The sequence below is a fragment of the Microcaecilia unicolor genome, chromosome 9 (genome assembly GCF_901765095.1).
Source record: "Microcaecilia unicolor chromosome 9, aMicUni1.1, whole genome shotgun sequence".
NCBI lineage: Eukaryota > Metazoa > Chordata > Amphibia > Gymnophiona > Siphonopidae > Microcaecilia > Microcaecilia unicolor.
In genome coordinates, this window is record NC_044039.1 from 45,996,188 (window position 1) to 46,012,032 (window position 15,845).

The 15,845-nt window shown below is 45.3% G+C and overlaps 1 protein-coding gene across 1 annotated transcript in view; it reads right to left on the reverse strand.

Annotated features, from left to right (window-relative positions):
- CCDC77 (coiled-coil domain containing 77) overlaps positions 1 to 7,185 on the reverse strand; it is a 197,219-nt gene extending 190,034 nt beyond the window's left edge. The window contains 3 exon segments of the mRNA XM_030214278.1: positions 2,635 to 2,777; positions 3,734 to 3,956; positions 6,195 to 7,185. Coding sequence (XP_030070138.1) covers positions 2,635 to 2,777; positions 3,734 to 3,956; positions 6,195 to 6,226 — 398 coding nt within the window. The 5' untranslated portion in view covers positions 6,227 to 7,185.
- Positions 7,186 to 15,845: the final 8,660 nt, after the last annotated feature.

The following is a 15,845-nucleotide window of genomic DNA, read 5'->3' on the forward strand; positions in this document are numbered from 1 at the left end:
AAGAGCGGGGGAGAGACATGCTGCGCATCCAAAATGGCGTCCGGCGCGACACTCCGCGAAGGAGCCGCGCGGGAGGAACGGCGCTTAACTTTAGCCGCTTTTGTGCCGTCGCCCAAATTAAGGGCGTTCATGGCATTAATGTCTCCAACCTCAAGGGCGGCCCAAGAAGAAGCCGTCCGAGCCGCGTGGCCGGCCAAGATGGCGGAGGCGAGGAGCGGGGGATGGGCGTTCATGGCGGGAAAAACCGCCACGCCGGAGGAAGGACCGGGACATTCATCGGTCACAAAACTGTCACCCAACAAGGGCGAATCAGGCTTTAAGACCCCCGCATCCCCTCTAGAAGCGCTCAAGCGATCCGGGGAGCGACTCTTTGCACCCTCGCCCTCCGACGCCATATGCCACGAGGAGAAGAATCGGGGAACCCCCTGCCCGCTATAAAAAGGTAAAAATTACCTGCTTTCCGCTCCGAGCTGTAACGACCTGGTGTCCCAGTGAGTAGCTGCAATAAACGTTTAAATAAACGTCGAAATAAACGCCTTTAAGGACGTTCAAAAATTTTTATTTTTTTTTTTTAACGGAGCCAGCGGGAGGGGGGAGAAAAGGAGGGACCTGGCACCACCAGGTTTGCACTTGCTCAAAAGAGCCCTCAACCCCAGGCACTCAACAAAACCTAAGAATTAGGCTTGGAGGCCTAGCCAGAGCTGCTGCTGTGTGTGACCACCACCTGCTGAGATAGAGAACATACTGGGAGTTTCCGGCAGCACATGACCACATATAGGGAGGCAAAAGTTTGCTCTCTATCTCCACCTGCTGGTAGATGGACACAACCCACCAGTCTATGGATTGATCAGCTTGATGATATGGAAATGCAATTCTACCATATTCATTTTCAATTCTTGCAGGAATTTAAAATTTAACTCATTTTAGAGGTTTACGACCAGTGTTATGAAAATATCTCTCTATATAAAACGCACCTCCAACGTTCTATTGAAGCCTCACTTTTCCCAACGTTCTAAAAATGAGGCGGTGTAGATCGATGCTCCTCCATGAGTGTATGCCCCGCCCTCGCGTCACAACGTGATGACGTCGAGGGCGGAGCACTTACACTCAACAAATAGCATCACTCACCCGTTCCTACGAGAAAAAAAGGGAAGTCAGATGCATCGCGAACACGAACGAGCAGCAAGAAAGGGAGGACTACCATCGCCCCGCCCTCGTGTCACAACGCGATGACAACGAGGGCGGAGCACTGACACTTGGGAGGAAGCGAGGGAAGAAAGCAGTATGAACGTGGGAGGGAGGGAGCGAGCCTGCCTGAACGTGGGAGGAGGGAGGCAGGCAGGCAGCCAGATTGAACGTCGGAGAGAGGGAGCGAACCAGCCAGGCAGAACGTGGGAGGGAGGGAGGCAGCTTGAACGAGGCAGTGGGAGAGAGGGCCACGACCCTGAAGCTGAGAGGGGGGAGGGGAGGAAAAAGGGGAAGGAAGGGGGCGAGGGAAGACAGGGGGGGCCCCTGCCACACACTCTCATTCTTTCTCACACACACACTCTCACACAGACAGCCTCACTCTATGTCACACACACTCGCATATTCACTCTGTCTCTCTCACACACAGTCACTCACACACACTCTCTCAAACATACACACTACGATGAAAAACTTGCTAGCGCCCGTTTCATTGGTCTCAGAAATGGGCCTTTTTTTACTAGTTTGTAGTAAAAGGCTAACAGCTGTCTACCATTTCTTACATCTCATCAAGAACTAATTATTATAAAGAGAAAATTCCAGAACCAAAATGATAATTGTATTTGAACATCTCAGTTAAAATTATAACCCATCTATACAGTAATTGTAGCATACCAAAAATCATATGATTCATAAGATTTAGGAACTTGATACTGTTTGTTTTGCTGTTCTAAATGAAGAGAAGATAAGAATTTGCCAACATCTCTGCCACCCCCCTCCCCCAAAAGCTAGCAATCTCCTTGAACCAACTCGGAAAGTTACAAAGTTTATCTTATTTCATACTCCATTTAAAACCTACTATCAAAATAACATTTTAGGAAAAACTCAAGAATACATTAATCTCAGAATAGCACCAGTATTACGCTGGCATACCAGTTCATAATGGAAAATATTTATCCTTGGGTAGTGTTCCATAGAAAAACTATTTCATCCTATGTTAAGGTCAAGGTCAACAGAAATGTTCTTTTTCTGTTCTTTTGTTACGGCTCAGCACTTCACTGTTGCTCATTCGATATTGGCTTTTTTCAGCTCTAGCAGCCCTTTCAAGCACAATAAACCTTTAAACACACCTACTGAAATTTCTTCCCCACATATGCCCTCCCCGCACCAAGAGTCTTGAATGATGGCCCCCCTTTTCAGCCTTGTACACTTATGCTCTGTATCAGCCAGTGGGAGTCACTACTTTGAAACATCCAGGATTCCCTTCTTCTCAGCGGCTGTAAACACAATCTCTACAGCTGTCTCAGCATCAACTAGCCTGAGGAGCAGGAGCACAAGCTGCAACTTCGATATCCCACAAAAGAGCACACTTGTGCTATTGGCTTAACTTTATCACTTTATCAAAAGAGTGCTTAGCAGCACCATATCACCCTTTCCTGCCTCCCTCACCTGATTTTCAGCCTATCATTCTCAGAGTAAAGGCGTAGGACATGCTCCCTCTCTTGAAACAGGTAAACCTGCATGTCACCTAGAGCTGTCTGTAACTCTGCTAACTCCTCCTCTCGCTGGTGTAGCTCACACTGCAACCTGTGCTGTGAAATGAGATCAAGGGTCAGATGAAGGCAGCTCTATGAGTGGAAGACAGATAAGACCTGTTAAAACTATAAATTAAGAAACAAACTATATTATCTGTTTTATAAAACATATAAAAATATTCCTTGTTACACGGGAGTCTGGAAGGTTTCTGAACAGATCATAGACCATCAAGGTGAGGCGCAGGAGGGAGGATGAGAGATACTACTTGATATACACAAAATACTTTTCATGGGTACTGGCCTCTAGAATTAAGGTGAGAGGTATGCTAGCATTGATAAAACAGATCAGCAGTATTCATGTTACAACCAATATGTGTTTAGGAACTAGTTCTATACATTTCATATACAAATTTTCAAGATAGAAATTTTCTCCATTAGATCAAAAGCAACAGCATTTGGGAATATTAATATTGCTGTTAGTTTGAATTATTTATTTACAATGTATTCATTTGTATTATTAATCAATCTAAAAACTCTATGCATTTTTCCACCATTGTAAATAGCATTGGATGGTCCTTTGTTGGACCAGAAATACAGTATATAGGAGTGTCATTCTTTTATTTGAGGCTAGGAGTGCCATACATTATCCTAGGTTAACTGTGGCAGTGGCACTATTAAGAAAATAATATGAGATACAGGCCACAGTACCAAATTTCTGTGGCCAATATAAATCTTATATGAAGCAATATGAGGATGTATACAACTAGACTCCTAATACCACAGGAGAGTTTACAATCCACTCCATGGCCACACAGAAAGAAAAAGGTTAAGAAAAAGTAAGAGAAAAGCACATAGAAATGATGCTGATAAAATCATTTCACAATATACCAACAAAAATTAAGACTAATTTCAGAGCACCCAGAGTAAAACAAAAACCCAAAAACTTTCATTAACAAGCAGTATAAAAAGAGTATAGAACAGGTTACTAGTCCAGTGTCCTCTTTCTCTCTCACCTGGTCCTCATAGGTCGATTTATATTTTTCAAGTCTTTTCACCAGGTCCTCATGCTCCTCATCAAACTCAGCAATCTTCTTACGGTAATATTCCAAAAGTTCTCGGGATGGACGCAAGAATGCCAGACGCTCGTTAATGGAAGGAAGAGGAACAGAATCCCCACTTTCTGGAGATGGACCAGAATACTTTAGAGATGAATCAAGTGATGCTCCTGCTTGGTACCTGTGTAGCAACAATGAATAGGAACCCAGATATGAACAAGCCCAAAAGTGGGTACAATCAAGTTAATTGCAACAGCAATAGTTAGTCTTTATCAAACTACAAAATATTACATCTGGGGATCCAAGGTGGCATCAAAAAGAATGGCCAGCTCTCTGATCTGTATTTTTCTGTCTGACACTGGCACAGGGAAATACGCTTAGGTCAAAGTTCCAAGTGCCTGTGCCAATGTCCCTGCACCAACTATCAATAGTAAAGCACCTGAATCAAAATCCACTCCACTGTTGCCTGAGGGTACATCATTTTGTCATAAAACACCTCTGTATAGTTGGACACCAAGGATTCCCTCAGCCTTGTGGAGCCACTGACTCCTGGGGTTAGACCAGAAATGTCCGAACACCACCAGAGGAAAATTGGTAGTTCTGGAGCTTACTTTCCTATGCCAGCCAGATAGCCACACAGTTTTGCAAGAGCTAAAACTTCCTTAATGGAAAGCACTGGTGAAGGCAAAGAAGGGAGCAAAACATTTTGTGTGACCAGTATGAGGCTCTTTGTGACAGCTACTTCATCAAGGGAATGGCTGTTTCCGGATGACTATGGGACAGAAGTTACTGTAATAATTCAGGAGTTACAAAGGAGAATTCCTCCAATTAAGCCATCTATGGTAACTCTACATACACTATTTGGAATATGTCAGCTTTGTTGGACCATATTGACTAAACTTGAGAGCATATTCATTCTAAAATTCAGGCACAGGAGGTCAATTCTGACAGATTATGCTGGTGTTTGAAGAAAAATGAAAAAGAGCTAGAGCAAACTGCCTCTGTTCAGTCTAGCTCGGTTCAGGATAAAAAGAGTGGTTACAAAGGAGGCTGGAAATTTTGACACATTTTCTGGACCTGCAGTACTTAACTTCCTGATTGTACCCCTCAATACACCAGAACACTTAAGAAATATTTTGGCGATGTTCTGGGCATTTTGGGAGAAGCTGCTCCTCCCACCGGTAAAATCGTTTACCTACTGTTGTGAAAGAACTCTGGGAAAACACAAATTGATGAACTAGAGAAACTGGCAGATTTATCTGCCTTTATGATAAGCCCAGCAGATGGGTAGAATAAGAGAGTCATACTGGTCTCCTTTGTATTCCCTCAAGATTGGGATACAGTGTTGCATTGCTACTTTAGAAAGAGGTGTGCAATGTTTATGGACCAGAAAATTGGATATTTCCATACTTATGTAAACAAACTCAAGAACATAGGAATTAATTTCTAGCTATGTATTAGGAGGCCCTGGATTTGGGGGCTGCTTCATTTGCTACATGATTTCCTTGTAAATGTCTATTTCTTTCTGCGTCCACTAGTATGGGGCCCTTTTACTACACATTAAGTGCTTTTAACGAAGGAAAAATAGCTTCTCTCAAGATGTATTACAGTGTTTTGCTTTATTTTTACCATTTGCATGCACTAACCATACAGTATTTATTTTTATTTTTTTAGGAGGGGGCATGTCAGGGGTGGAGAATAGACATGGAAGTGCTATTCAGCTAACGCACAGACATTAGTGTGTGCTAACTGAACAACACTAACAACGTGGGAGCCCTTAGTACCTCCTATATAGGTATGGAGGCAATCAGCACACACTACCACATTAAGCACTTAGCATGCGCAAAATGCATGGGTATCTTAGAATGTAGCATGCGCTCAATCTGTCAGCACAGGTTAAGCTTTAGGAAAAGGGCCCTTTAATTTAATGTTGGTGCAGTAATTTTGCAGTTAATGTGCAGTAAACCACATGTTAACTGCTTTTTCTGTTAGGGGTGTGTCATCAACAGAGAATGAGCAGGGAATGCATTTTGTGATTACTGAGCTGCAAACAGCACGCAGTAATCATTACTTCTGCAATCAGCATAGGACCACTTACTATTAAATAGAAGGCACATTAAATTGCAGCTACCCTATGGTAAGTCACGCATTCGGCCATGCTAACTGCAAATTTTATCACAGCTTTGTGAAACGGCCCCTTAGTGCACAGTACGCATTAACATTTAGTAAACATGACCCTCAATTTCTCATTTTTGTCCAAGGCTAACAGTGGATTTTTTGTTTGATAATAATGAACACACTAGTCACCTACTTTGCTGACAGCATAATAGAGATACTATATTCTGCTCTTTTATCCCATCATAAACTAGCAAGCTTTTTTGCTTTTAGCATTGGTAACAATTTATAACAGCCACCTTACCTTTTAGGGAAGGAATTTTGTGGGGAACCCATTCTTTACTTATTAGAAGAAAAATGTCCTCCAACTGAACGTGTAGAAAGAAGGACACTTCGTTGCAGCAGCAAAAGGAATGCAAATAATTAAAAAAAAAAAAAAGACCTAAGACATTTAAAACTATGTACTTTCTTTTTTTATGTTGTTATAAAAGGAAAGTAGTTGTCCAAATGGGCTCCTAAAACTTCTAAACCAAAGATTTAATTATTGAGACCTGCATAAAAATGATTGGCTTAATGCAATCTTAGTTTTAAATTAAATTATAGTTTTAAACTTTGCACTGGCCTGGTGTTTAGAGAAGCAGAATAACTATTGTTTAACACCTGTATATCCCTTGAAAATATATTTATTACAATTATTGATCAAGTAGATAAAATGTCATGGAAAACAATCGAACAAATTCTTTTCACCCCAGCACTTTCTTTCTGGGCCAAAAAATAAACTTTAAAAGAAGTATAATTTCCATGAGACTTTCCGTATCTCTGCACCTTTAGCTACTAAACTTGAACAATACAATACCACCACCTCTCTTAGTTGCTGCTATGAGATATTTACAACCGTCAACTGCCTATTTCCCTCCTATCATGTCTCCTCTCCTTATCTGTCCACTGCACCCAACCCCGTCCCTGTCGTGCTCATCTCTTTTTTGCATCCGTCCATCCTACGAGCATCTTCTCCAACTTCGGTCAAACGCAGATCTGCTCCGGGACGGTGTAAAAACCGGATACAGCGGGATCCTCTTTACACCGTCCCGATCTGCTCCTCCCCCCCAAGAAGATCCTGCACAAACTGGACGTTTCTAAACGACTACTAAGGCCCCAGACGGCAGTAATTCTAAAGGGAGAAAGAAACAAACGATCACTGTGTTCCCAATTCTAGTTTCCTGACGCTTGGGTTCCTGGATGTAGCCTTGGTGACCGCGGCTGTAAATAATACTTTTTTTTCCCAGCGAGACAAACTCCGCCTCCACCAGGGTTTACTTTAACCGGAAGTACACTGAACTAATGAGGAATCCTTCCGCTACTTCGACGCAAGCAAGTCGTTGTTCTGGGCTGGGCTCGGGCTGCTGGCTGAGTTTGGCTGCACCTCCCTCAGTTAGTCTGCGTGAGCGAGCGGCCGCTGCTGGCCGTCATAAAACGCAGGCTGGGGTCCAATGACCACTATAGCATCTCCTTTCTTGTGGATTAGTATAAAGTAGTGCGGCTATCGTGTTGCCCCGCATGAATGGTCGAAAATTTTAAACAACAAAATCCGATACAGAGGTTTTCCAAAACAGAGCTCAGCAGTGACCTAACTAGGCCTGAATAGGGCCCTGGGCGGAAAAACTGAGATGGACCCCTCTAAAACATCATCTTTCGCAAGGTGATGGGGACGGTGGGGGGGAAGGGAGCTGTTCTGAGCTCCAGTAAAGACGGGAACGAGGACCCTTTCAGTGCTCCAGTAAAAACAAACCGTGTAAAACATTGTAGACCTATATAGAAAACCTGGGACAGTAGCAGAAATGCAACATAAACGACACGCACACTTATGGAAACTGGAAACACTGGCATTTTTTAAGCATAACGCACAAATTGTTGAAGCGTGAAGACACCTGTTTTTGGTCTTACTACAAATCTATCTTTTTTTTTTTTGTTACATTTGTACCCCGTGCTTTCCCACTCATGGCAGGCTCAATGTGGCTTACATGGGGCAATGGAGGGTTAAGTGACTTGCCTAGAGTCACAAGGAGCTGCCTGTGCCTGAAGTGGGAATCAAATTCAGTTCCTGAGTTCCCCAGGACCAAAGGCCACCACCCTAACCACTAGGCCACTCCTCCACTCCTGATAATGGCTTATGGACTTTTCTTTTAGAAAGTTATCCAAACCTTTTTAAAACCCTGCTAAGCTAACTGCTTTTACTACATCCTCTGGCAACAAATTCCAGAGTTTAATTACATGTTGAGTGAAGAAATATTGCCCTCTAGTCCTAGTATTTTGGAAAGAGTAAACAAGCTATTCAGGTCTACCCGTTCCACTCCACTCAGTATTTTGTAGGTCTCCATCAAATCTCCCCTCAGCTTTCTCTTCTCCAAACTGAACAGCCCTAGAGCTACTTTCGCCTTTCCTCATACAGCCCTAGAGCTACTTTCGCCTTTCCTCATAGGGAATTCGTCCCATCCCTTTTATCATTTTCGTCGCCATTCTCTGTACTTTTTCTAATTCTGCTATATCTTTTTTGAGGTACAGTCACCAGAATTGCATACAGTATTTGAGGTGCGATTGTACTATGGAGCAATAAAAAGGCATTATAATAACATTCAAATTTTTGTTTTCCATTCTTTTCCCAATAATTCCTAACATTCTCTGTTTTCTTAGCCGCCGCTGTACACTGAGCAGAGGGTTTCAGTGTATCATCGACACGTTGACCTTTTCCTGGGTGGTGATTCCAAATGTGTTCACAAAGGGTTCCTCTTTCCCAATACTTTGCAATTGCTCACATTAAACGTCATCTGCCATTTGGATGCAGTGGCGTAGCCAAGGGTGGGCCCAGGCCCACCCACTTTGGGCTCAGGCCCATCCAGTAGCAGTACACCTATGATGTGGCTGGCAGGCATTCTTCCCAAGCCCCACCAGCCGAAAACTCCCAACAACTGTCCCTCCCGCATACCTTGGTAAATAGATCTTTACTTGCAGCAAGTGGCGACTGATACATGCTGTAGGGCCAACATGAGCAGTGTGTATTAGTTGCTGCTCGCTGCAGGTGAAAATCTATTTAAAAGGTATGCAGGCGAGAGAGGGAGAGACCAAATCACTTGTGGGACAAGGCGCAGTTCTTCTGCCCACCCATCTTGGGCCCAGGCCCACCGAAAATTGGGTGTCTGGTTACGCCCCTGTTTGGATGTCACTTTTGTGAGCCCTTGTGCTCAGACGGAGCACAGTGATGAGGTCTGAGCCTGTGCCCTGTCGGGCAGCCGAGCAAACCCCGAGGCTTCACCTGGGAGGACCACCATTCCCCAAGGGTTGAGCCCCCAGGTGCAGGCGGCACGCAGGACTTCTGGATACCGCAGGGTCAGACGGCCGCAGACAGCAGGCAAGGGAAGGCTGGACTCAGACAGAAGCTAGTGTTGGTCAAGAACCAGCAACGGAGAAATCAGGATAGAGTAGTAGTCCGGTCAAGCAGCAAGCGGAGGGTAATCAGGATCAAACAAAGGTCAGATCGGGTCTGGCAGCAGGCAGAGAGTAGTCTGGATACCAGCAGAGGTCGGGTTAGGCGGCAAGCAGAGAGTAGTCAGGATACCAGCAGATGTCAGGTCAGGTAGCAAGCAGAGAGTAGTCAGGATACCAGCAGAGGTCAGGTCAGGTGGCAAGCAGAGAGTAGTCGGGATTCCAGCAGAGGTCAGGTCCTAAGCAGCAGATCAAGTCACAAAGACGCACAAGTCATTCTATCAAAGTAGAAGCCGAAGCAACTCTAGTGGGGAGACGCTGCTCTTTATATCTCCCTACCATCAAGGAGATAGGTAACAGCTGACAGGAGGCAGGGAGCTCCAGAAGCGGGACGACCCAGCAATGAGCAGGGAAACCCGGATTGGCCAGCTGGCAGAGGGGGGCAGCATCAAGCGAGTGGCCAATCCGGGCGACGGAGGTGTGGTTTGGGTTCACGGGCTCCGCACCTGGAAGAGAAGCCTTTCCTCGGGGACGCCGGCGCTGACAAGAAGGCTGGCGTTCCCCAGCCACGACTGGAGAAGAATGGAGCGCCGGTGCGGCCATGGCGGCCAGCAGAAACACGGGGAGCAATGGGGAAGTCGAGCCTCGGCCCTGGCCGATACCTCCCTTACAGAGGTGGAGCCGGAGGACGGTTAGCCTGTGAGGAGCGCGCCGCAGGTGAGGGGCGGGACATTGGATGCCCTGTCTCGTAAGATCTTCTTGCAATTCTTCACAATCCTCTTGCGATTTAACAACTTTGAATAACTTTGTGTCATCAGCAAATTTACCCCCTTGTTTACTATGCCATACTAGTGGCTGTCGGATGCAAGATAACTTCCTGCCTCTCCACAGTGATGCTCTCCCTTCAGGAGACCATTCTCCTCCATGGCAGCACAGTGGTTGCTAGAATGTAGGTGGGACTTCTCTACTATGTCTCTGTAGATCTCCTCTATAAACTTCTTTGTCTGCCTCAGCTCCACCTCCTATTCTAGCATCCAGAGAGCGGACCTTTTCTCTGACCTTTTCTCTTTGCACCAAGTACACACCTATGACTTCTTACCAACTGGGAGATAATCAAACATGTGACACTGAATGCAAAAGACTGGAAAGCCCTCATCTTGCTGCTGGACTGCTGCCTGCATCTTATTATTGTTGATTTCTTAATTAAGTTACTAATGGAGTGAGACTATTGGGCTCATTTTCGAAAGAGAAGGACGCCCATCATTCGACATAAATCGGAAGATGGACGTCCTCCCAGGGTCGTCCAAATCGGTATAATCGAAAGCCGATTTTGGACGTCCCCAACTGCTTTCCGTCGCAGGGGCGGCCAAAGTTCAAGGGGGCGTATCGGAGGCGTAGCGAAGGCGGGACTTTTGCGTGCCTAACACTTGGACGTCCTTGACCCATAATCAAAACAAGGACGTCTCTGACGAACACTTGGACGACTTTACCTGGTTGTGCTTTTCTTACAACCAAGGCAAAAAAAGGTGCCCGAAATGACCAAATGAGCACCGGAGAGAATCGGGGATGACCTCCCCTTAATCCCCCAGTGGTCATTAACCCCCTCCCACCCTGAAAAGATATATTTGAAAATATTGATTGTTAGCCTTTATGCCAGCTTCAGATGTCATACTCAGCTCCATCACAGTAGTATTCAGGTCCCTGGAGCAGTTTTAGTGGGTGCAGTGCACTTCAGGCAGGTGGACCCAGGTCCATCCCCCCCCCCCCCCACCTGTTGCGTTTGTGGAGGAAACAGCGAGCCCTCTAAAACCCACCACAAACCCACTGTACCCACATCTAGGTGCCCCCCCCTTCACCCATAAGGACTATGGTAATGGTGTACAGTTGGGGGTAGTGGATTTTGGGGGGCTCAGCACACAAGGTAAGGGAGCTATGTTCCTGGGAGCAATTTATGAAGTCCACTGCAGTACCCCCTAGGATGCCCAGTTGGTGTCCTGGCATGTCAGGGGGACCAGTGCACTACAAATGCTGGCTCCTCCCATGACCAAATGGCTTGCATTTGTTCGTTTCTGAGATGGACGCCCTTGGTTTCCATTATCGCCGAAAATTAGAAACGACCAAGTCTAGGGACGACCATCTCTAAGGCCGACCAAATTTCAGGATTTGGGCATCCCTAACTGTATTATCGAAACGAAAGATGGACGTCCATCTTGTTTCAAAAATACGGGTTTCCCCGTCCCTGGATGGGGACGTTTTGCGAGGACATCCCTTTTGATTATGCCCCTCTATATAAACTAAAGCCCCCTGCTAGTTATATGCTAGGCTATACTAATATTTAGTTATTATTATTATTATTACCATTAGTGAAATATTGGACACATTATAAGATGCTAGGCTATACTAATATTTAGTTGTTGTTATTATTATTATTATTATCAGTGAAATATTGGACACATTATAAGTATTATCTATGGTGCAGAGGGTTTACATATAGGCTTCCTTCTTATTTGAAGGAGATGGTTCATTTATATGTTCCTTCCAGATTGTTGAGATCTGCTGAGGATTTTTACTGGCTTTTCCTGAGATTTCCCAGCTCATCTGATGACTGCTAAAAAGTGTGCGTTTTTGGCATGCTCCTGTTTTATGGAATCAGCTTCCTTTGGAGCTGTGTAAGGAGATGGTTGTCACGTTTTCAAGGCAGGAGCTAGGTTTGTGAGCCCTTGGGCCACTGCCGAGGAGCGGCAGGCAAAACCACCCCAAGCAGGGATAAGACAGAACTCTTACAGGGACAGCTAGACTTCACCTGCACTTGACCACCGTTCCTCAGGAGTTGAGCCCCTGGGTGCAGGTGGCCGGCAGGACTTACTGGACAGGGCAGGAACTGGATACCCACTAGGCAGGAAGTGGACAGGCCAAAAGGGTCAGGAACTGAAAGCTGCAGAGCAGCCACTAAAACAGGGAACAAATACTGACAGACAAAAAAACAAGACTGAAAGCTGCAGAGCAGCCACTAAAACAGGGAATAAATACTGACAGACAAGAGACAAGACTGAAAGCTGCAGAGCAGCCACTAAACAAGAAACACAGACAACCAAGAACTAGACAGAGAAATACAAACAAGAAACAAGACTGGGAACAAACAGTACAGTACAAGATAAACTACACAAAGACTATACTAGAAACAGGCAACAATCTCAGACAATAAACTGGGCTAGGCAGAAGCGCACACCAGCATACCTGGGACCTTAGGTGATGCAAAGGCAAACACAGAAGTTTCCAAATCTACTATAATAAAACTCACCCTCAACGTTCTGAAGACAACATTCTGAAGTCACTCAGTCACTCCCTGAAGGGTTCATGGATTCATGGTGGTGAAGCCACAACACTGACCATGTCTCTCTGCCCCGCCCTCGCATGACGGACCAATCAGAAAAAACACCCTCAACATTCTGAAACACAAAGGACCATCACAACACCGTTCCCAGGCAACACTAGGCAACGTAAGACGGACCAATCAGAGGAAACTACGTGACAATAAGGGAGGAGCATTCCCCAGCAGAATGGCTCATTATCTGTGCAGCACGGAGAGCACAGAACCACTGCTGGAACGAGAGAAGAATATTCCTGCTGTGGGTATGTGCAAAAATAGACCGGGGGGGGGGGGGGAATTTTTAAATGCCTAATGCCAGTACTGAAGAGTGCCAGAGGGCCTATAGCACAGACTATATTTGGGATCGCTTGACATGGAGTCAGAGGAGCCGGAAAACAACGTGCCCGTCACCATCTGGGACGTGGGTGAACAGGACAAGCTGCGGCCTAGCTGGAAGGATTACCCGCGACCCAGCCAGCAGCAAACAGCGACCAAGGACAGCACAGCACATCCCCCAACCCCCAAGCAAAAAAACAAAACAAAAAAAGACACACATCAACAACCTGCACACACACCGCACCCTCACACACACACACACACAAAATAACTCTGTGACACATACACACACACACAAAAAAAGCCACATGCTAGCGCCCGTTTCAATGGTTTCGGAAACGGGCCTTTTTTACTAGTGGCTAATAAGCCCAGCAGCAGCTGAGACTCAGCTGCAGCAATCACAAGGCAGCTATGGGTGCTGTGCTGAGCTGAAGCCTGGAACGGGTAGGGACAGCAAGACAGTCTATGGCAGTCACCGGTTCTGGCCACCAGAGGGCGAGCGTAGCACAAACCAAGACACAGGCAGAAAGCATACTGAAGCACAGAGAGGCTTAACACACAGGTGCAGTGTAGTGGAGAAATCAGAGCCATGCTGGAAGCAGCCAGCACACAGAGACAGAGCAAACTCAGAAAGACCAGACAGAAGCCAGCTTAGAAGCTGACTGCCAGAAATAAGGTAAGCCTGAGAGGGGTCACGACCACAGACGTGACAATGGTATTTAAAGAGTTTAAAATTAAGTTAGACATATTTATTTCATTTATTTCAAGAAGCGTTGGGTTTAGGGGCTGACTTGTGGAGTGGTACCAGTTGATCTGCAGAAATATTTTAAACTATTTTGGAATAGAGATGACAATAGTTTTAAATGGAATGTCTGTTTTTTTGTGTGATTGCTTACTGTCCTATAAAAATATGACGTTCTTTTCTTTATATATATATTTTTATATTGTAAACCACTCTGACTTATGGCAGAAGGGTGGTATATCAAGTTTTTTAAGCTATTAACTATTAGTAGGGTCCCCTCTATGGATGTAAGTAGACTATGGGGCCCTTTTACTAAGGTGCTCTGAAAAATGGGCTGCACTAGTGTAGGCACGTGTTTTGAGCGTGCACAGATCCATTTTTGGCACACCTGTGAAAAAGGCCTTTTTAAAATTTTTGCCGAAAATGGACATGCGACAGAATAAAAATTGGCTTGCGTCCATTTTGGGACTGAGACCTTTACCGGCAGCCATTGACAACAGTAAGGTCTCACACATTAACCATGCAGTAATCATCTATGTGCAAAGAATGATGATTACTGCCCAGTTTTTGCTGCATGCCAGGAAATAAAAATTATTTTCCATTGCGCGTAGCAGACGCACGTAAAAAATGAATACCTCAAGGGCCACATGGTAGCCGGGTGGTAACTCAAAATTGATGCGCATTGGGCATGTATAGGCACCTATGCGGCTTAGTAAAAAAAGGGCCCCTATATTTCTAAGAGAGGTAACGGTATTGGATCCGCTGGGAAATAATGATCATAACATGATGAAATTTGAGAATTAAATTTTTGAAAGGGTGACTATGATAAAATGAGAAAAATGGTTATAAAGAAGCTGAAAGGGTCGGCCGCAAAGGATAGAACTTTAAATCAAGTGTGGACGTTGTTTAAAAATAAAATTGTGGAAGCCCAGACCAGATATATTCAACGTATTAACAAAGATGGAAAGAAGAGCAAACAACAGCCAGCGTGGTTATAAGGTGAAGTGAAAGTGGCTATTAGAGTCAAAACAGCATCCTTCAAGGAATGGAAAAAGGATCCGAATGAAGAAGATAAGTAGCAACATAAGCAGCATCAAGCTAGATTCAAAGCATTGATAAAGAAGGCTAAAAGAGAATATGAAGAAAAACTTGGGTCGGGGTCTTGCATCAAGAAGAGATTCAACTCTTGATATTACCTCAAGCAATCCACCCAATCATTCTGGGCCTACCCTGGTTACGCCGCCACACCCCCAGTATTGACTGGGCCCATGGCGAGATCAGCCGCTGGGGAGACCCTTGTTTTCACACATGTCTCTCGACAGTTAATCCTTCCCGGAAGACTATTTTGACTCTCCCCAGAGCCCTTTAACCTTGTAAAGCTTCTTTACCAGCAGAATACCAGGACTTCCGGGACGTCTTTGACACACTAGAAGCTGACTCCCTGCCCTTGCATCAACCTTTTGACTGTCCGATTGACCTGCTCTCAGGCAAAATGCCCCCAAGAGGCAGATTGTACATGCTCTCCCGGGAAGAATCCAAGACCATGCACTCCTACATCCAGGAGAATCTCCAGAAGGGGTTCATTTGACCCTCATCTTCTCCAGTGGGAGCCGGATTTTTCTTTGTGTCCAAGAAAGATGGGTCTCTGCGACCTTGCATTGACTATCGGGGCCTGAATGACATCACTATCAAGAACCGGTACCCTCTCCCGCAGATCCCTGAACTTTTTGATCGCCTGCAAGGAGCGGCAACTTTCACCAAGTTAGACCTGTGGGGAGCGTACAACCTAATTCGCATTCGCCAGAGAGACGAATGGAAAACCGCGTTCAACACCCATGAGGGCCATTTTGAGTATTTGGTGATGCCTTTTGGACTCTGTAATGCCCCTGCGGTCTTCTAAGACTTTATTAACTTCATCCTGCAAGATCTCCTGTATTCTTCACTAATTGTATATCTAGATACCTTGTTTTTTTCTTCCCCCCAGGAACATGTTCACCATGTCCATACTGTGCTTCAACGGTTACGGG